Here is a 22160-nt window from a genome sequence, read left to right on the forward strand (position 1 = left end):
ATTTCATTTATTTAATTTAATTTGTATTCTGTTTTTTTTTTTTTGTGATAGCTATGTCAATGTACCACAGTTAGTATTTATTTTTGTATTTCATAGTTTTATTGTTTTTTGTATTCATAAATTTGAAAGTATATATTGAATTTTAATACTGTTTTAGTTAATATATATTTTTACGATTAATAGTTGTATCCATTTCAAAAATTATGTTGCATTGTTTCTGAATTTGACATTTTTTTTAATTTGTATTTATTCTAAAGGTATGTCAACTACTTATGAGTACACCAAATATTCAATTATTTCTTTTCAATTTTATATTTCATTCACTTTTTCATCATACTAATTTTTTGTATTTTATATATTATTGTACAAAATTCAAAATAAAAACTAGAATAAATAGAAATACAAATAAAATACATATTGAAATGAATACATACAAGAATTTCAAAGAATAAAATAACTATATAAGAAAAAAAATATATAAAAATGTAAATACATTTCTTAAATGACTATATAGATAAATTTGGCATATTTATTGGAACGAATATAAATTATAAAAAAACTATAATAAATATAAATAGAATATATTTTGGAAGGAATATAATTTTAAAAAGGTAAAAATTTTGGAGAGAAAAAAAATTAAATTTTATTTGAAAATGTAACTGATGAGAAAATTAAGGATGCTTACCTTTTTTTGAAATATTCTCTCCTATAATTTTATCCCTTTTGTTATTAAATAATTATATTCTTTAAATAAAAATAAATAATAAAAACATAATAAGATACATAACAAACTAAAATATGACATTTTTACTAAATATTGAAAGTGTTGCTAATAAGCCCTTTTAAATGCTAAAATATTGACATTTTTTGAAAAATTTCCCAATTCAGAATTGGCTAAACTACATAAATCCCACTAGTTTAGGTCCTAATTACTAAGATTTTAGATAGTTTTAAACATGGAAAAATTACATAAATTAATATATTTACAAAAATAATTACCGATTTTAGCGATACTTGTTGTTTATTACCATTTATAGCAATATTTTTGTTAAATCTGCAATATATATGAATTATAATTGTTTTTTTAAAATATATCATGTTTTGTTTGGTAAAAAATTGTCACATTGTATTATAGGTGTATTAAAATGTGTGATAAATATATTATTCATCATTAAAATTTGTATTATATGTGAATAATAAATTGTTCTTTATAATATGTATTGAATTTGTATTATAAATGAATTAAAAATGAACAAATGACATTGCTATAAAAGGTAAATATTTTTTTATTATAGTATAATTATGTAATTTCCCTGTAAATATTACTTTCTCTACCATGTTTCTAGCTTAGAATACATGATTTTGAATCCACTAGATACATGTATATGTCGAATTTTAAAATCGTGATACCTATTTTATTTTTAAAATTAATTGGTTGTAACTAATTTCCTTAATTAGATGAGTAATTGATGATTTTAAAATAAATGGGCAACTAATTGTGAAAATTAAATTAATCAAATTCTTAATATAGGCAAAAATCAAGGATTGTAAGTATGTTTAATTAATTTCATTTATTTTTAGTTTGATACTTTTTGTAATAATAAATTCATTAATATTATTATTAATAAAAAAACAAAAACAACCATATTTTGGTCATGTAATTTGATTAATTTCATTTTATTACACTTAAATAATAAATTTATTAATTTGACGTATCTATTATTAATAAATGATGTATCCTACAAAGTAACACTTAGATGCATGAGTATCATACAAGTACATTTCGTATGCATTATTAAAGTATTTAATATTAATTTCGTGCATTTGTTATATGTATCTATTTATATGATATAATTTCACTTCATGTATCTTTTATATGTATCTAGTATTAATTTGATATACCAAATATCAATTTCATTCATTATATTCAAAAACATGTCTCTTGGATACATATAAGTATATATATAAATCATGTATATCCATATATGAAATGAGTATATATCTTATCATCGATCCAAAAAAAGTTAAGATTCAACATTCTTTTTTTGTTAGGAACTGAAATTTTTTTCTCACAAATACATATAATCTTAACTCAGATGCATCAACTCTTAACTAGATACATGTACACCTGATGTGTATCCAACATTGTTGCATAGCTAATGAAGTATTTGTTATATGACGTTAAGTAAATCTTAGCGTAATATTTCCCTTATGATTGAGCAGTTCATACACTCAGATCTATTCTCGGCTTGACTATTAACAAATGAAAGTCAGTCCCTACAACGAGAATAACCAGCCAATAAAGTATTTGAGAAACAACAAAATTAAAAAATATAAAACCTAATTTGTAAAGATTTTTAAAATTGAATGTCAAAACATTGTGAACTTTAGCGTAGATACAAAATCAAGATACATGAAAATAATAATATAATAGAAACAAATGTATATGTGTATAGTGTTGATTTGAACATGCAAATATCTATGGGCCCAATATGTATTGCGAGGATGAAAGAAGAAAAAAGATTGGTGGACGTTTGGATGGGGAACACTGATGTGAGATGTGAATATAAAAAATTCGAGTTGATAATGAGGAGTGTGGACCATTAATTAAGGAGTTTAAATTTAATATAATTATCCAATATCATATTTAATGATTTATGTATCTAATTAAATCTTTTAAAATATATGATATAAATATTAAAAGTAATACTATATGTAATTGTTTTAAAGTAGAGGTAAATATAGTATATATGGTAGTGATGTATGTACACATGGTAACTTTGAAAGAATCATGTATATATATGTATATTTATTTTAAGAAACTAAGAAAAAATAAGGATATGATTAACAATGCACCGATGAAAAATATATTGTGTTATTGGTAGAAAGAGGATCTACTTGTGAGACCTAGATTTGAATCAAACTAGATTGTTATTTCACTATTTTTATTTTAAGCTTATCTTAGACTAGACTATTATTTTTATTTTAAGTTTATCTTAGACCTCAGGATACCAGTCTTTGGGAACGCAATGCATGTCTTCCACACGGTATTCCGGTACATTCTGAAACAAACTATTTTTACATTTGATAAATCATAAGTAGGTGTACATAAACTATCACTATATTTCATAGTTAGAGGCAAAACTATCACTATATAATAAGAAAATTCTTCCATTGGTATTCATACATGAGATCATGATCCATGATTTCTCACTAGTTATAGCATCAATGACAATTGAGTGAACGAAGTTATGTTTCATCATGCATATTATTAGTGTACTTGTTTGACGACAAAAGCAATCCATGCATGTTTATTTGTTCACGTCACATTATGATTCCTTTGAGTCTACTCAATGTTTGCATGCTTTCCCTTTTTACTGCTACAAACAGCATTTGCCCAAAAGCGTGCGTATATATTCGATCATCAAAGCCATCATGTTTTACCTAAAAAGAATATCAAACATACTATACTCCAAAATCATGAAAATACACTAGTACGACTCATGTTTTCTTTTATGGGTTGCTTGTGTTTTCTTTTTAGTTTGTTGCAAGAAATATAACTTACAAATAGTGGAGCATCCAAGATGGGATCATCAGGTTCACGTGAACCTATGCTCTCCTCCTGAAATTATATATAGTAGTATTATAATTTTAAAAAAAATATTTAGATATAGATATGTGATAAAGTATTATACTGAATGATTATGATTTGGTTCACCTTTCAAAGTGATTTTAGAAATTTGAATTTTTTATTTATTTTATTTTATTTTTCTTTTATAAAATTGGGCAATGCCCTCTAAATGGTTTGGATTGGTAAAAATATCTTTGGACATACAATTTTAAAATTTTAATTATTTTTAGTGATAAGAACCTAAATATTAAAACTTAAACCTATCAAATTATATCTTAGATCCTTTTTTACGTGATAGTGCACACATCATCTCAAAATCATGGATATGCCTCTGCTTACAAACTATGATATTGCTATTTTTAATTAATTAAGGTCTGCACTCTCCATCCCGAATGCATTTCTTTTTTCGAGTTAATTTCATAGGCGGATCTAGGGACTAGGATACTGGGAACGGGTTTAACTTTAATAAAGGAAATCACTTAAGCTTATATATTGTAACAACATATTTTTTTAAACGAATTTTTTTCGTGAAAAAAATTAATAAATTTTAAGACAGAATATAATTTGTCATAAATTAGATACATTATTAGTGACGAGATAATGTGTCATCAATAACTTTAAATTCGTGACTAACACTAGTAATGTATGGGACCAATTAATTTTTTGGTGGAAAACTTTTAATGGACAAAACTGCTACCTATTTTTACGTTTCATCACTAAAACTATGTTTCTCATATATTTAAGTACGAAAAGAAAATTGTGTCACTAAAAATGAACAATTAATGACGAACTTCATATCGTAGCTAATAATTTTGTAGCTATATTTGTTGTAGTGTAGTTGACCTTGAGCACATATATATAAAGTTTTCTTTTTTTCTTTATTTAAGATTAGTGAAAATTCATAAATTTCAAATCTTAAATTTATGTTGATTAATTCTTATAGGTATAATTATTAATATCATAAACTCGTGATAAACTAAATAGAATATGTTCTAGAATTACATGTCGGGTCAAAGGTTTTTTTATAAAAAAGTAAATGAGAGTAATATCCACGAATTATATGATACGACAAAATCCATCATTAAATGCCTTCAATACGAAACCTTGTCAACAAATTGTGGCACAACAAAATTATATATTGAAGTTGTGGCAACATATAAACTACTAAAAATTACAATAAAATAAATACTGGATTAGTAAATAGCCACGTCATTTCAATCAATTGCCTAGTCAGCCATGGCCCAAGTCATATCATTTTCAAATATCCAATGGCATACTTCAATAAGACCCGGACCCGACCCTAATGCCACGAATGCCCCGTGACCTGGACTCCATGATGACGTGTCAACATGACAAATGGCAACACCATGATTTATCTTAACCTTTGTGTCTACGTTAAGAATGTCTGCTTGGTAGACCCTCACTTTTGGAACAGAGTGGCAGTAATACAGTAGGTAAGGGTACAGGCTTTGATGGCATGACACTGATTTCGTCACTCTTCCGCCGTTGATTCCCTTGACCTTTCCGATCATGATTTCTCCCATTGACCCGGCTACGTTATCGGTAGTCCTCACAACCACATTGTGGCCTAAAATTGAGACTGCAAAGTCAATCATGTCTTCAATAGACGCCACGCATTGCTTGTTCTCTCCTGGGCTAGGAGCACGCTCGCACTCTGCGAGCGTGTTCCCGATTACATGCTCCATGGTGGAGTTCTCCCGTGCGCGGAAAATGGACTGGAGCTCGTTCAACTCCTTGGTAGAAAACGGTAATTTAGACGAAATTGTCCGGGGCAAAAATGACCTTCCGGGCATTTTGTCACGAATGTCAGGCATTTTCATCACGGTCCCTTCTTTCAACATGGATTCCCGAAAAAACTTACCCTCTTCAACCCATTTATTCACAGTTTTGCCACTAGTCTTCAATGAACCGGTTTTTTTTGTGTAACCCGCAAAATTGACACCCTTTGGAGAGTACTCTTTGAATGAATTGTTTACACCATAAACCTTAAACCCAACAGAAGGAAATTTAGCTCCTTGACTCCCATATCCTTTGAAAATATCGTGTCCTTCGTTAAACGATTTTCCGTAATTTAAAAAATTCACCTTGCCTGTATTCGAACCCCTTGCATAAGACGTAAATGTGTCAGTACCTGCATTTGCTGCATCCCTATAACTTTCGAAACTATCAATCCCACTATTGCCACCCGAACCATAATTCTTGAAATTATTATTCGGGTTGTTAGAATTCGACGAGTAAGCCTTAAATGAATCGTTAGCAGCATTGCCCGATTCGCCATAGCCACTAAACGATGATCCAATAACATTTGATGTATCACCATAATTAGTAAATTCAGCTGGAACCCCATTTCCGTTTTTCGCATAACTGATAAAAAATTCCCTTCCGGAATTCGTATCACGTACATAGCTATTGAACGAAAACTTATGATTATTACCATCGGAATCGTAAGAAGCGAATCGAAGATCCGGTACATTAACACGTGGCATGTAGCTCTGGAAAGTTCCTCCGCCGCCGGTAGCTCCCGCGGCGTAGGATGTGAAATTTCCAGTAGCTACATTCCCATCCGCGGCGTAACTCGTGAAATCCTCGTGATGGCCAGTGGAGCTCCGGCTGTATTTGGTAAATTCTCCGGTAGCGAAGTTTATACCGTCGGAATAATTTTTGAAATCGTCTCCTCCGCCGAGCCGTCCAGATCCATAGGTAGCGAATTTTTTGTTGTTGTAGACGGCAAATTTTGCATCGGTACTAGGGGTTTTGTCAAGGTATGGGTTGGATTCGGAGAAACAGAACAATTTGGCAGAGGAGCAGAAGGTGGAAATGTGGCCGGAGAGTGACTTTTGGGTGGCGAGATTTGTGAAGAAGGCGGCGTCCACGGCGGATAGCGGCGAGGCTTTTGAAAAAAGGAAATCCGGTTTAGGGAGTTTATTGGAAATTTGCTTATTCCAATATCGAACCAGTGAAGCTTTTACTGAAAATGGATTTTCTTTAGGTATTAATGAATTCTTTCTAATCTGTGCATTTGTTTGCGCCAATGAATAATCCTACAAAAATAATGACAAATTAGAAAAGTTGACAATTCTCTATTCAGCTAGCGACACAAATTTATCGTTAAAAAAATACACAAGTTTGCTAAAATACAAACTTTATCAATAACACGATACGTTACGTTTCGATTGAGAATGATAAATTTAAAAAACTTAAGCTTGTTAGTTACACTTACAATGGAGGAAGAAGACAAGAAGAAGATGAAGAGGATAGAAATGTTGAGCTTGACATTTCTCATGTCCATTTTCATCTGTTTGGCTATTGGCCTTCTTCTATGTTTTGAGTCATAAACTTATGGAGGATAACGACATAAATAGAAGATATGAGGTGTTTTTCTGTACTTCCCTATTTTACTGACAGTACTTTTTTTAACCAATGTTCATTTTTTACTTTTATTTTCTTACTTTCGGCGTATAATATTAATTTGAATAACATAGTTACTAACAAAGAGACAGAGATTCTCATTGTCCGTATTCTTTTAACAAAAGAAAATAATACTCTCCACTTCTGACTCAGATCTAAATAGAGGATTTCAGTAAATTAATAAAAATTATGAAGGTCAGATCACATGGTTATATTGTGATGTATTTTCTCCGAAAGCTATTTTTACGGCTCAAATCTATAACTTCATGATCACATGACAATAAGTTTTAATAATTACGTCACGGCTCCCTGCTAGAACCACATGTAGCCAAATTATGAACAAAAGGGAAGTTGCTTTACTTTTTGTACAAGGATCAACTCTCATAATATGGTTAAAACTAAACCATAGATATTGACAAATTATGAGATAAGGAACTTTTAAAAAAATTAAAGCAGCTTCCTTTTTGTTCATAATCCTAACAAATCTTTAAAGGAACTTAGAAGGACCTTGAGTACTCTTCCTAAGCAAATCTTTAAAGTTCTTCTTAAAGTAACGTTTAACAATTTTCATATCATGATAGGAATGTATAAACAAATCGAGAATTCATAATAAGTGTAATTTTATTCATTATATCTATGTGTATATATTTTGAATGTTTTTAGTATAAATATAAATAAGAACTAGATCAATTGAATCTCACAATTCGCCTGAATTCATCTGAGCCCATTATTTTTTCTATACAGATAATATTAAGTACCTTAAAAGGAAGCTAAATCGCGAATCTATGTTTACTACTTTGTTCGAAAACATCCAAATGCAAACTAAAGAATAGGTAGCATCTTTGAAAAGAAGAAATACAGTCTGGTGATACGATAAAAACATATTACTATACTCCAACATCTGCTCTATCTATCTAGTACTTAAACAACTGTGGACCTGAAAGAGGTTAATTGAAGGTTGTCCACAGCATGCTTTCGATATTTTTCATTGAAAAATTTAGCTAAACTTAGCAAATTGACAAGTTGAAGATAATATTGGTGGACCACGTTATCAAAGCATTAGTTTCGTGCACGGAAAACAAGACAAATTGCAGGCATAGCAGTGCAGTACTACTACTAACTCACCACTGACCAGATTCCTATTGGATGCATACACATCTAGGCTTTTCCTAAATATATATTTAACCCGCTCATTTGATACTTCATACCCCTAAAATTAGCTATGCCCAAATAAAGTAATCGAGAGATTAAATAGAATACAGTCAAGTTTATAAGAGTCTTGACTACATAGAGATAGAATTAATTAATGATCTAAAAACTAAATCAGTTAAATATTGTTAAAGAATGACTAATGTTTATAATGATGATCAATGAGTGGACTTTTTATAAAGTTTGTACAATTTTTTTTTCTTTGAGTTAGCTTTTGCGTGTGAGTTAGGCTTAACGCCTAACTTAACATGGTATCAGAATATTGCTCATCTCACCCCTCACCCGATGTTGAAACTCAGATTAATGAGATGAATAGACTCTTTATAAGACTTAAACAATCCTTCTCATTTTAAGCCTTTAAGATGTGAGTTAGACGTAGGACTTAATTTAACATATTAAAAACATAGAGATAATATAATATCAATATGATTCAACAAGAGTACAAGGAACAATCTCAGACATGCTTCGTTTTTGACCAATTGTGGAATCTTTCATTTTATATTTTTGTTATAATATAATGGGTGTCAGTGACACCACAATGGAACTGGGAATCTTTGCTGTATCGTCGTTTAATTTCCCTATAAGAACAGTGGGCGCCAGTATTCTTTAATCAGGGATCGTTCTTTAAGAGCAATCATCCACTAATTATTAATACAAAAATATTTAATTTTGTTTATCCTAAATATGCTACCAGCTTTGTGTTTAAACTATACGACTACTAAATATGATGTTTCTATTTTTATGAATTTATGGAGATTTAATTTTTTTTTTTTTACTTTTTTTCAATTATCAAGGAGGGCAATAAAGCTTTAGTAGATTCTATTTCTACAAAAAAAAATAATCTTTTATTTGTATATCCCCTCAATTCACTTCTTTTATTCTGCATTTTTCAAATTATTTTTTGAGTTATACCTAAATTAATTTGAATATTGTCATTGAAAAATAGTATTTAATAGATTCCTTAATATAAATATGATTCTGCATAAAAAATTATTAATTTCGAAAAACTCTAGATTCGCCCCTTACTTAGAAGCTGATGGCCGTATGGTGTTCTTTAATTCATTGATCCACGCTTGATGACATCTGAATACTTTAATAATAGGTTAATGACAACTTGCTCTTTTCATTTACATAAAAAAAATATGAAAAAAGTTTGGAGAGTTACGAAGAAAGTTTCAAGCTCATATTGATCGGGAATGAGACAAATCACAAAATTTAAATACGCCCAAGCATAGAGACATTCACTGACGTAATATCTTACTGCTTATAATTGTTTTTTGGTCTGTTTAAAGTATTTCTTTCTGCATTTTTTTTTTCCCTATGACACTGATTAGTCATGACATGTTTGAATTTGAAAAGGGAAAAGCATGGAAGATTCTTTTGGGCCTAAAATAATGGACGTCTGGAAGTCTTTTAATATTTTGGCCCATTAGAGATATTAGCTTAGTTAGCTAAAAGCCCACATACTTCAAAAGATCACCTTTGTTTCTCTTAAATTTTTGCAAGTTGTACGTCCCTTTTTGGGAGAATTATTAAGTAAATAGTTATTTAACGGGGAATTCTTCAAAATGTCAATATTTTAAATGTCATTAGCAATATTTTTAATATTTAGTAAAATTGTCAAAATTTTAGTTTGTTATGTATCTTATTTATGTTTTAATTTAAAGAATAAAATTATTTAATAACAAAAGGGAGAAAATCAAGGAAGAGTATATTTCAAAAAAAAAGAAGGTAAGGATCACTTAATTTTCTCATCAATTATATTTTCAAAGAAAACTCAAACTTTATTTTTTTTCTCCATAATTTTAACCTTTTTAAAATTTGTATTCGTTCCGTATTCTATTTATATTCACTATAGTTTTATGTTTGTATTTTTTTATTAGTTTGTATTCATTTGAATAGGTATGTCAAATGAATCTATAGTTATTTAAGAAACATATTTGTATTCACATAATTTTTCCCTGTCTATTTATTTTTTTCTTCAAAAATCATGTATTTCGTATTTATTTCAATATGTATTTTATTTGTATTTCTATTTGTTCTAGTTTTATTTAAAAAAATTTGTCTAGTAATATATTAAATACAAAAAAAACAGTATGATAAAAAAGTGAGAATGAAATATAAAGTTGAAAAGGAATAAATACATATTTGTTGTAATGAATCTTAAATAAAATATATAACTAGTTGACATACCTTTAGAATGAATACAATTTTGGAACAAATACCAAATTTATAAACTATGCAACATGATTTTGAATGAATACAAATATTAATTGAGAAAGGATACGAAATTCTGATTTATATAAAAAAAAACAAAAAGAAACTAATAGGAAGTTGTTCTTCATATAAATAAAATACATTTGTAGTTTATATATATTTGGGATGGATTCAATTCAGAACAAATACAATATTCATAAACTATAAAACATGAGATTTTGAGATACAAATATTAACACCATACATACTAATTTGAATATTAGTTGAGAAAGGATTCAAAGTACTAAGAAAAAATTATAAATATGAAACAAACTAATACGAAATTGTTCTTGGTTTTCAACATACGAAATTATTCTTGGTCTTCAACAAGTTTTTTGGAATCTTCAGGCTATCAAAAAAAGTTATTTATATTTCACTGATAGTTTCTTTACATAATAGAGGAAAATCTCAAAAGATACGACAATGTATGTACCTTTATCATTGGGTGGACAATATTTTGAAAGAATTGAGAGATTTCTTGAATAAATTGAATGAAAATAAAAGAGGTGATTTTCACAAGAAAAGAAGAGAACAATGGTGAAAAACTCAAGAAAGAGAAGGAAGAAATTGATAGTAAGAATCTAAAATGTGGGGCCTGATTTTAGAAATAAAAGAAAAGAAAATTAATTATATTAGATACATTTTATTTGATAAAATATTGATAATTTTACTAATTATTTTTAAAATATAGATATTTTTAATAATATTTGAATAAAATACGTACTCAAACCACGAGTCACTTGTGACTCCACATAACCCTTATGGATAAAAGAAAAATATGGAGGAAATTGTTGCTTGTGTGGGTGTTAGCGATCATAAAGTCATTTACATATACTCTTTGTTTCTCAAATTTTGTTATGAAATCAGAAATCAGTTAAACTACAATGTCAAAAGCTTTTGCCTCCAACACACTTGTTCCGCCATGGAATTCCTCTGAGCAACCATTAATCCCCTCTCATTCCCAATTCCACTTCAAACCCACCACCCGCCGTCACCTTATCACCTCAATTTCCATCATTATGACTCCATTGTTGGCTAGTGATCCATTTAGCCCCTTTCCATTGCCAGTGTCCCATGCTCGTGGGCTTTTTCAAATGCCCCCTTTTCGCCTCTCTAACAGGTAATTATTGAATGATTTCCCTTTTATCTGATCGAAAGTTGTGGTGTGAATTTGTTGAGGTGATTGGCAGGTACTTTTTAGTGAGAGCAGGGGAATCGGAATATGAGAGTCTGGGGCTGATTAATACTAACCCAGTAGCCAAAACATCGGTAGATAATGGCTTGTCTGAAAAGGGGAAGAAACAGACAGTTAGGGCGGCGTTTGATTTGAAGGAAATGAGGGCTTGTGATGAAAATTGTTGGATTTGGCCTTCAATCACTCAGAGGGCTTATCAGGCTGCTGAGATTATCGCTGCTGTTAATGGTGTTAACCGAAGGTATTATAATTGGGACACTAAAACTTGGTGTGTTTTCTTCATATTCATTGCTTTTTTTTTGCATTTGTTAACTAGTCTGATTGCAGCCATATAGTTCCTGAATATAGCTTTCTCGATGCTCGTGGATTGGGGGCATATGAAGGAAAAAGTTTGGATACTTTATCTCAAGTAAGATGCTGGTTTCGTACTCAGTCACATAACTGTCGAATTCGTGTGTTAAATTAACAAGTTAAACAATGTGTTCTGAGTCCTATGTGGTGGGAAAGGATTTATAAAATCTGCAGCTGAAATAAACTTCCAATCCTAATGACAATCATATGTGGAATTTTTCAAATATTTGGGACCTATGGTCTAGTATTTCCACTTGAATTAACGATGCTCTTGTGTGCTAAATTGTTCGAAAATCATTGAAACACTTGAGTTCCTGATATAATGCTGCAGGTGTATGAATCAGATAGCCTTTCTCCGAACATAAAGCCACCCCCTACTGATGATGGAACCCCCAATGAGAGTGTTTCGGATGTCTTTGTCCGTGTAACACAAGTTATGTCGATTCTTGAGACTCAATACTCTGAGGACACAGTCATCATAGTCTCACCAGATTCTGATAACTTGACAGTTCTGCAAGCTGGTTTAACAGGGCTTGATCTTCGAAGGCAATTGACCTTAACAACTATAGTTTTGCTTGCAATTTAGGTCACTTTACTGTTGACCATGTAGGTCTTGTCTATGTTGCAGGCACAGGGATCTTTCTTTTGGGCCAGGTGAAGTTAGATTTGTTGACGCTAGCAGCATACCTACCTATAAGCAACCTGCATCCACAGTTTATAAGTGCTTAAACCCCCCTAGCTGTACATGACATGATAATCCTAAGCTTCGATTTAACCAACAAGAATGCAGGTGAGATACGCCAACTTGTCAGCTATATACTGATGGATTCGGCATCATGTTTTATGTATATCATTGATCTTGATATTGTCTTTGTGACATTTCCATTCTGTGAACTCTAACTGAAGCTTTAGTTGAAAAGTTCCTTGTAGAGTTGCCGCTATAGTAGAATTTTCCACTGAAACATTGATAAATCATCATCATTTTCAATCACAAATGCTTAATATTTGAATTTCTGCAGGATCATATCTTATCATTGTTGTTGAAGATGGGCCCAGGCAGCTGTATAGTTTTTCTTCAACCAATGTTATAAGATTCATTAGATCATAATAGTGTATCAATTTGAATGTCTTATTGTACTTGAGATGGTTTTTGAATTTTAGAGGCATGATTGTAGAATTTGTGTTTGTGTATAGCGAGAAAGAGAGAAAGACAAAAAAAAATGGGCGGAGGAAGATCGTATTTGTATAATCATGAGTCTATAGCACAAAAATAGCATTTGTATTTGTATATGCATTTTTATCTCACTTTATACAAACACAATATATACATTTGTGTTTGTATAAATTGAGTGAGCGAGATCTCGGAGAGTGACAAGAGGGGAATGAAAATATATGTATACATACAATTTCTCCTGATTTATACAAACACAAACCTATTTTATAGATTTGCTTTTTGTATAAAGTGAGAGAGGCGAGTGAGTGAGCGAGATCTAGCAGAGGGAAGAGAAGGGAACGAAAAAATATATATATACAATTTTCTCTCGCTTTATACAAACACAAACACAAACACATTTTATACATTTGCGTTTGTATTATAAAAAGTGAGAGAGGTAAGGGAAAGAACGAGAGTGGCAAGCGAGATTCATCGGGAGAGAGGCGAAATAGCAACGATTGCTATGGGGTACAATTAAATCAAACTATATTTATAACATATAATTTGAATTAATAGTTTGTTATTATATACAATTTAAAGTGGATAATTTGAGGGGGCTTTTTTTTTTTTAAGTGATAATAGAATTGTTATAAGTATGTTTTAACAAAAAAATAAATTATATTTTGTCTTTGTTTAGTTCATTTTGAAACATTAAAAAATGTTTCTTTCGTTTTTGTCAATTTTTAAATTTAACTTCCACCTAACATGTTTAAGATCACAAGATTAAAAAATGTTTTGATATAAATATAGACCATAGAAAAAATAAAGTGTTTTCGTTAAAAAGAAGGGATAACTTTGGATTTTAATAATTAAAAAAATGGATAAAAATAAAAACTAGGTTTTATTCCTTTTTTTCCCAAGAATTACTTAAATTACTCGATTTTAATCCAATTCAACCCACTCAATCATATAATTCATTTTTTACCCAAATCAATTTTGTTTTCGACCATCATTAACTCCACTTATATATGCCACCACCCTCGCCGAGATCTCCTCCACCACCAATTGAAAATATGATAAGTACTACTTTCATTGTCCCAATTTATGTGACAATCCAAAATATTTCAATAAATTTATTTGAATCTCAAAGAAAATTCGAACTATATCAAGTCAAGATTCTTCTTTTCAAATTTCCAATGTACAACACAAAAAACTATATAAGTGTATGCTTACAGATACATGAATTGATCAGGCGGTATATTAAGTCAAGATTCTTCATTTCAAATTTCCAATGAATGCATCCATGTATTCTCACTAGTCTCATTAAGGGCTCTCGGAGGTTGTTCGATCAATCGATATATTTTTAAAAGCATAAAAAAGATTCACCATGTTATATAGAGATCATACAAAAACCTAGAAAGAAATTAGGATTGTAAAAAATAAATTTGAAAATAGAATCAAATCGCACATTATGTAATTTTAAATTTTATTTTATACATAAAAATATTTACTTTGATATCATTTTAAAATATTTTTAATACTATTTAATAGTTTTTATCTTTTAATATATTATTTCAAGTTTAAAACATAAAATTCGGAATGGTCTACTAAAGATTTTAGTTTATAAATATTGATAATTATAATAAAACTTAAATCAAAATCCAAATTAATACTAATACAAAATGAAAATCAATTCAAACCTAAGAATGACAATAATATTGAATATTTGTTCTTTAGTTTTACATTAGTTTAGACAATTAAAATACATAATATGGTTTTAATTTTCCTTAAATATTTAGTAATGTAATTAATACTTATTAAACTTTTTTTAAATTATGCTTATTTTTATTATGACTTTACAATATTTATTGTATAAATTTAAGGAATCCCATAGTGTAATACAATAATTACATTCTGTCCCGATAAATTTAGTATTTACTAATAATCCCTTAAAATTGCTGTGGCGTGATACATTAGTATGTTGTGATACATGGCAAATGATACACAGTAACTTAAAACTGTTAAGATTACAAGGGGGGCATTTAAATTTGTTATATAAATCAGCTTAAATTACGGTAACAGCTCATTAATAAGCATTAATTCAGCACGTAATTGGATAACAATTTCAAATTTTGAAAATTCAAGATTATATCATCTAGTTTGAAGACATTTTTATGAGTTACTAAACTTATTGACTGATACATGATAACAATTTTCAAAAACTCGTGATACATAGAAAATTATATGATGCACATCAAATTCATATATCAATGCATCGTCTACACACTATAACACATTGAGTCGATATGTATCAGCAAGCACACTTGATGGCGCAGTTATTAAACTTATTGACTAATACATGATAACAATTTTCAAAAACTCTTGATACATAGGAAATCATATGATACACATCTAATTCATGTATCAATGCATCGACTAACACACTATAACACACTGAGTACTTATGTATTAAACTTATTGTCTGATACATGATAACAATTTTCAAAAATTTATGATACATATGGGGTTCCTTTACTAAAATTTTTACTAATTTCAACAACAATGGTTGCTGCTTCTTTTCTCTTTTTTTGGTGTATTTTGTCAACCTTTGATTTAGATGATTCGCCAAAATCTTTGTTTGAATCCTTCCGAACATTCATAGGATCATGTAAATCCAATTTTCATCGTCCGAATCATAAATCCATAATAGAACAATGAATAATATATATATATATATAAAAAAAAAAAAGAACGTATGATGGAGTAAGAAGAAAAAGAAGACCTAGAAACGGCTGATGTAATATAGCAATGAACAAGAAGAAAATAAGAACAGGTGATCGATTAAGAAGAAGAAGAACTATAGACGGATGATGGAGTAAGAAGAAGAAAAAGAATCAGAGAACAATGGTCCAATTTTCAGAAATTTCAAATTTTTTGAATTTTGAAATTCAAAATTTCATATTAAATGTTATGAAACGTTTTTAATTAAAATTAATAATTCAAAATTCAAAAAATGATTCAGAAGATTGAGTGTTTTAGTAGAGAAAAAATAGGCATAATATTGGGGAAGTGTGTGTTATGGGAGAGAGAATATTATGTATCTCTAAACTTCTACTAAAATTAAAAAAAAAAGAGGGAATTATGTAATATTTAAAAAAAGAATAGAAAATTAGAGAATACTAAACTTATAGTTGTGTATTTAAGTTATTTTTCCATATTTATTTTATATAATGATTTTATTATTATTTTTTATTGAATATTTTTGTGTCATCAATACTCATCTCATATTTTGTGTAATTTTTTTAAGAAACACCTTAGATAATTGTATTTTGGTTGGACTAAAGAAATATTGGAACACAAGTTAATTATATGTTTGTATGCAAACTTTACCGAAAATATTCAAAAATCTGAAAAATCTGAAGTTTATTAGTTTGGTTTGATTTATAAATTTAAAAATTCGACATGATGGTTTGATTTGGTATTTGAAAAATCCGAAAAAATCTAAATTTTATTAGTTTGATTTGTTTTATAAATTTAAAATCTTTACACAAATAATTTAATTTGATATTTAAAAAATCTAAACTAATCCGATCATATACACCCTCCGGAAGAATTATACAAAATAACAGTCTAAAACCAACATAAAACATTAATTACTATTTTTAATTTAAAACTATTAATATTAAACCACTTTTTTAAAAAGAAAAAATATTTGGACAAATTGTTTGTGCTTAAAACACGAAAAAACTCCGAAAGTGACTAATAGGGTTCGAAACTTTTGAAATCAACATATTGTGCTATAGTTCAAAAATCTCTACACATGAAATTGTTGTTCGTGTATGTAAGGATTATTTGTTATCGCTATTTCAACTTTGTATTAATAAATAATTATTTTTCGATTACATTTCAAAATAGTGATAAAATAGGAATAAATACATAACTATAAGTTTTATATTTTCTAATTTTTCCTTTTTTTAAAAAAATATTACATAATTCCCTTTTTTTTAATTTTAGTGTAAGTTTATAGATACATTACATTCTCTCTCCTATAATACACAATTATCCATTTTAATGCCTATTTTTTCTCCATTAAAACACTCAACCTTTTAAATCAGTTTTTTGGATTTTGAATTTTCTCCATTTAAACACTCAACCTTTTAAATCAGTTTTTTGATTTTGAATTATTAATTTTAATTAATTTTAAATAAAAGACCCAATTTTGAAATTTTGAATTTCAAAATTCAAAAATTTTGAAATTTCAAAAATCAGAACAACTTCTCTTAACTTCTCCCGTTTTGTTCTTTTAAATCAGTTTTTGGATTTTGAATTTTCTCCATTTAAACAATCAACCTTTTAAATCAGTTTTTTGATTTTGAATTATTAATTTTAATTAATTTTAAATAAAAGACCCAATTTTGAAATTTTGAATTTCAAAATTCAAAAATTTTGAAATTTCAAAAATCAGAACAACTTCTCTTAACTTCTCCCGTTTTGTTCTTACTCCATCAAGTTTCAGTTTTTTTTTCCCATAATCATCTTCCTTCTCTTAAAGATTACTTACTCCGCCATTGCAACTTCAACGTAAACCCACATGCTTAACAACTCCCAAAAATAAAAACCCTAAACCCCCAAGTTCAGTTACCGAAGAAACAAATTCCAATCAGAGGAAAGATTAAACGAACAATCAAAAAGCAGATGAATTTGGTAATCTTCTTGTTCTTGGAGGCAAGCAGATGAACTGATAGATGTTTTGAAAATTGTTATAATGTATCATTCACTAAGTTTAATAAATGTTTCATCCACTGTACTTGATGATACATATAGAATCAATGTGTATATTGTTTAGGCGATGTTTCTGATACATGTATTAGATATGTATCACATGTTATAATGTTTTAGTTAATTCACTGATACATGTAGTAGACATGTATCACATGTTTTTCATGTACTATGAATTTCTGAAAACTGAAACCGTGTATCAGTAAGTTATTAGTTGTTTTATTTAGTTTTTATATTTCAATATCATTATAATTTGCTGTTTTATTTTCAAATTGCAGCCACTGAAGTACAAGATTAAAAAGATATCAACACATCTCATAAGGTTTGCTGACAATTTTAACAACAATTTCCTAAAGGACTTTGAAAAATATATAGGGGAGAATATTATCCAAATGTTTAATGATATGTTACCTTATACATAGGGGAGAATGTTATCCAATTACGTGCTGATTTTATGGTGATTAATGATCTGTTACCTTAAATTAAGTTGTTTTAGTAACAACATTAATTGTACCGTTTTTTCTCAATTTTTTTCTCAACAGTTTAAACTTACCATGTATCACTAGAGTCTAAAGTATCACGAAACAACAAATTTAAGGGATATTTTGTAAATACTAATTTTATCGGGACAAAATGTAATTATTAAATTACACTATGGGATTCCTTAAATTTTTACGATAAAATATTAATATGTCCCGGAACAGACCATCGCATCCAATATTTTCGAAAATTGTTATGATTTGAGAGCCTCAAGCAGTCAAATTGCCTCAGGCTCAGCACTTTGAGATTTTTTCTACTGCAAATTAATAGGAAATTTATGTTGCAAAATATGATTTTCTCACTCTATTTCCTTTTAACCAATTCACTAGAAAAACTCAGGGTGGAAAATAGATTCTCATGAGAATAGCCCCTAAATATTTATTTTTACTTACCGATTCAATCAAAAATCGATGAGAAATATTCACAATATACTGAGAAAATAGTAACTTTTTAGAAGTACTGTCACGGATACAATATCTTTCGCTTGTACAATGTCACTTATGTGTGGATACAATATATTCCGCTATATTTTGAAACACATTATTGTTAAGTTCATAAATTATATATGAATTCGAAGCCTAAGGGTATAAAATATTAACAAAAATTCCAAAATGATATATAAAATTTTATATTAAGCAAAACGGTAAAATCGCTGCCAAATATAACGGAATTTGTTGTCGCATGTCATAAGTTCATAAACTGTGAAATTCCTAACAGCTCGTTCGAATATTTACTGGACAAAAATCACTGAAAATGCATCGAACCTCAATTTATTGATTAAAAATAAGAACTTTTAGGATTTTTTTTTTAATTTCAATTTTTTAAAAATAATTCTTCAAACCTATTTAATTTAATAGTAATAATATATAAAAGAACTACCATTTGACCATTTTTTTCTTATTGATATTAAAATTTAAGAATAGTTAATAATTTAATTATAATGCTTTCCAATGACAAAAAATATTTATTTTTTTCAAAAAAAAAAAAACTTTAATTAAGAGTGGAGAAACTAATTCCATAACTGTCAATTTTGGCACCAAAAATATATTGTGGCAAGAAACCCAAAAAGCTATCAAACTTTTGTTGTAATTTAATTAGTCATTAGTCAAATCATTGCAATAATATAAAAATCTTTCCATAAGAAGAACGTGAGGAGAAATTAACCAAAATATAACAAGTGGAAATGAAGAGGACTGAATTATTTGTATGTCATTTTTATTACATTACTATTATTTGTTTTTCAATATTGTCCTAGTGGAAAATTTTAGAAAGTATGACTTCGGAGAAAAATAATTATCGAGGTTAGAGTGAGAAACATATCGTAAAATAATAAGACATGATGCAAATGATAAACAAAATATACACTCTATCTCAATTTTTTTGGTATTATTTATTTTTCAAAAGTTTAAGCTTAATAAAAAGTTTGAGCATGAAATCTTTAAATTTTTTTGAAAAGAAAATTTATATATTTGTAAATTACGTAAAAAAATATTATAAGTCATAAAAATTGATGAAAAATAATTCAAAATGTTTAAAAAATCTATGGAAAACTTATGGTCATAGATAGACTTGTTTGAATCTCGAAATTTGAAAAGTGTCACATAAAATGTGAAACGGAGAGAGTACCTATTTTACCACTAATTAGAATAAATTACACCTAATTTTTGCCTTATATATTTTGAGATACATATATCTTGATGTATCTAAACGCATTAAAATTTGATAAAAATTATAATAATACAAACTAAAGTATATTTTATTTAAACCAGTTGAGTTTATGTAAGTTTCTCATATTATTATTATTATTAAATATCATTATGGTTGTTGTTATTCGTACTTGGAAGGGAGAAAAACGATACGGATTATGTGTTGACACCAGGGCGGATCTATAAGTCCCAGTGGGTGTCACGGCATCCACTAATCTCTGAAAAAAACTTTTGTATATACGTGTATACATATTTAAGAAAATTAATATATTTTTTTTTGCCGTCCACTGAATAAAATGGTTAGCAGTTCAATTGGCAAAGTAGGTAATAACGTGACATAGATATTATCAAGAATATATTTAAATAGTAATTTTAAAAATGATGAATATTATTATTAGAGTTTTTTTAATTTGAAGGTTCTTTCGATCTTCAACAACATTCTTGCTAAGTAAGATGACTAGATTGAAGCTAAAATTTGTATTCTCTTTTGTTATATTTTGGAAAAACACATAAAGTCAATGGAATATGAATATATTGAGTTAAAACTATTAGATAGTTCATACAAGCTCAAATTTTAGTATGAAAAAACTTTTTTTTCCACAAAATTTCAGCGAATAAGACCACTAATTCCTAAAAAAGAAATAAAAATTTAATTGTTACTTAGCTCTCTCATAATATCTAAAAGAAAATATTACTAAAATGCATGTTTGATCGATTTGATTACAAAGATCGAAAAAGATAAATAACTCAATTGTAACTCAAAATTAAAAAGCAACCGACCACTTATTTTACTTGAACAATGTGAAACCAAGGACCTTCAAATCCTAGATCTGCCTCTGATTAACACCTCTTTTGTTTCTACTAATTCAACTGCACCAAGATGTGATTGATTAGAAGGTCTTACTTTTGTCAAGATATTACTCTCTTCGTCCCATTTTATATGTCACGTTTCGGATTTCAAGAGTCAAGCCAGTCTATCTTTGACTGTATATTTATATAAATCTTTTAAACATTTTGAATTATCAATTATTGTGACTCATAGTACTTTTTACGTAGTTTTCAAATATATAAATTTTATTTCAAAAAGATTAAAAATTCTATATTCAAATTTCTGATCAAACTTAAATTATTTGACTCTCAAAATATAAAAAAGTGTTATATAATTTGAGACAGAGGGACTACTAGTTGTGTACCTTGTAAAGGGAAAAGGAGGGCACATTAGAGTTTTCAAACATGAAACTTCATTTTGAGATTAATTAATTAATCAAGAGGTTGACCAATAAACTTAAATGGCATACTAGTTACGTGCATGAATATGAAATTATAACCCGTCCAAATTCGTCCATTTGAGTTGATTATTGATCTCTCTCTATATATCATAATAAAGAAAAATAATCATATTATAGAGTACTAAAAATAATAAAAGAATACAAAAAAATCATTAAAACCTAGTTCATAAATATTGATTAATCTTATCATATGTGACCAAAATTTAGAGGGAATTGAACTCAACAACTTACCTAAAATAACAGCTCCTGTTAGCATCAATATACCGCGGGGCACAAAAAAATTTCGGCAGTTGACGAAAAAAAAAAGGTCACTTCAAAGATATTTTTAATTTTCTATAATTCAATATATTACTAATTTGTTAAATCAAGTTAATTATAGGAGAAAGAGCGCTTCAAAAAGTGGGGCACGTACCTAATTAAGGAAATAAACTTTTTTATGAGAAGTAATTAAGTAACCTAAAATTAGTTAATTCAGTTACGGTTATAGTAGATACTAGTACTTTAGGAAATAAAGTAACCTGTTTGTTAACGAATTACACTTTTTTTTCCATTATGGTAATAAGAGGTGTATAAATAGATAACTATCTTTGTTTAGACTTCATAATTCACATAATTCATTTAG

General features: G+C 28.4%; 2 protein-coding genes across 2 annotated transcripts; one reads left to right on the forward strand and one right to left on the reverse strand.

The window, feature by feature from the left end:
• Positions 1-4746: 4746 nt before the first annotated feature.
• Positions 4747-7026, reverse strand: LOC101247712 (polygalacturonase 1 beta-like protein 3). The gene is made up of 2 exons (XM_004236063.5): positions 6873-7026; positions 4747-6693 (listed from the first exon to the last, which is right to left on the reverse strand). Exons 1-2 carry the CDS (start codon positions 6945-6947, stop codon positions 4858-4860), a joined length of 1911 nt encoding a protein of 636 aa, XP_004236111.2. The 5' UTR covers positions 6948-7026; the 3' UTR covers positions 4747-4857.
• A 4242-nt stretch (positions 7027-11268) lies between these two features.
• Positions 11269-13359, forward strand: LOC101247419 (uncharacterized). The gene is made up of 6 exons (XM_004236062.4): positions 11269-11645; positions 11716-11961; positions 12048-12129; positions 12403-12617; positions 12700-12861; positions 13091-13359. Exons 1-5 carry the CDS (start codon positions 11410-11412, stop codon positions 12818-12820), a joined length of 900 nt encoding a protein of 299 aa, XP_004236110.1. The 5' UTR covers positions 11269-11409; the 3' UTR covers positions 12821-12861; positions 13091-13359.
• Positions 13360-22160: the final 8801 nt, after the last annotated feature.

This window comes from Solanum lycopersicum, chromosome 3 (genome assembly GCF_036512215.1).
Source record: "Solanum lycopersicum chromosome 3, SLM_r2.1".
Lineage (NCBI taxonomy): Eukaryota > Viridiplantae > Streptophyta > Magnoliopsida > Solanales > Solanaceae > Solanum > Solanum lycopersicum.

Bases quoted from the DNA above. Each gene is read 5' to 3' on its own strand.
- LOC101247712 (XM_004236063.5), bottom strand. From the start codon at position 6,947: ATGAAAATGGACATGAGAAATGTCAAGCTCAACATTTCTATCCTCTTC. The intron at 6,694-6,872 runs GTAAGTGTAACT...TTATTTTTGTAG, and splicing joins TCTTGTCTTCTTCCTCCATT to GATTATTCATTGGCGCAAAC.
- LOC101247419 (XM_004236062.4), top strand. From the start codon at position 11,410: ATGTCAAAAGCTTTTGCCTCCAACACACTTGTTCCGCCATGGAATTCC. The intron at 11,962-12,047 runs GTATTATAATTG...GTCTGATTGCAG, and splicing joins GTTAATGGTGTTAACCGAAG to CCATATAGTTCCTGAATATA. The intron at 12,130-12,402 runs GTAAGATGCTGG...ATAATGCTGCAG, and splicing joins GTTTGGATACTTTATCTCAA to GTGTATGAATCAGATAGCCT.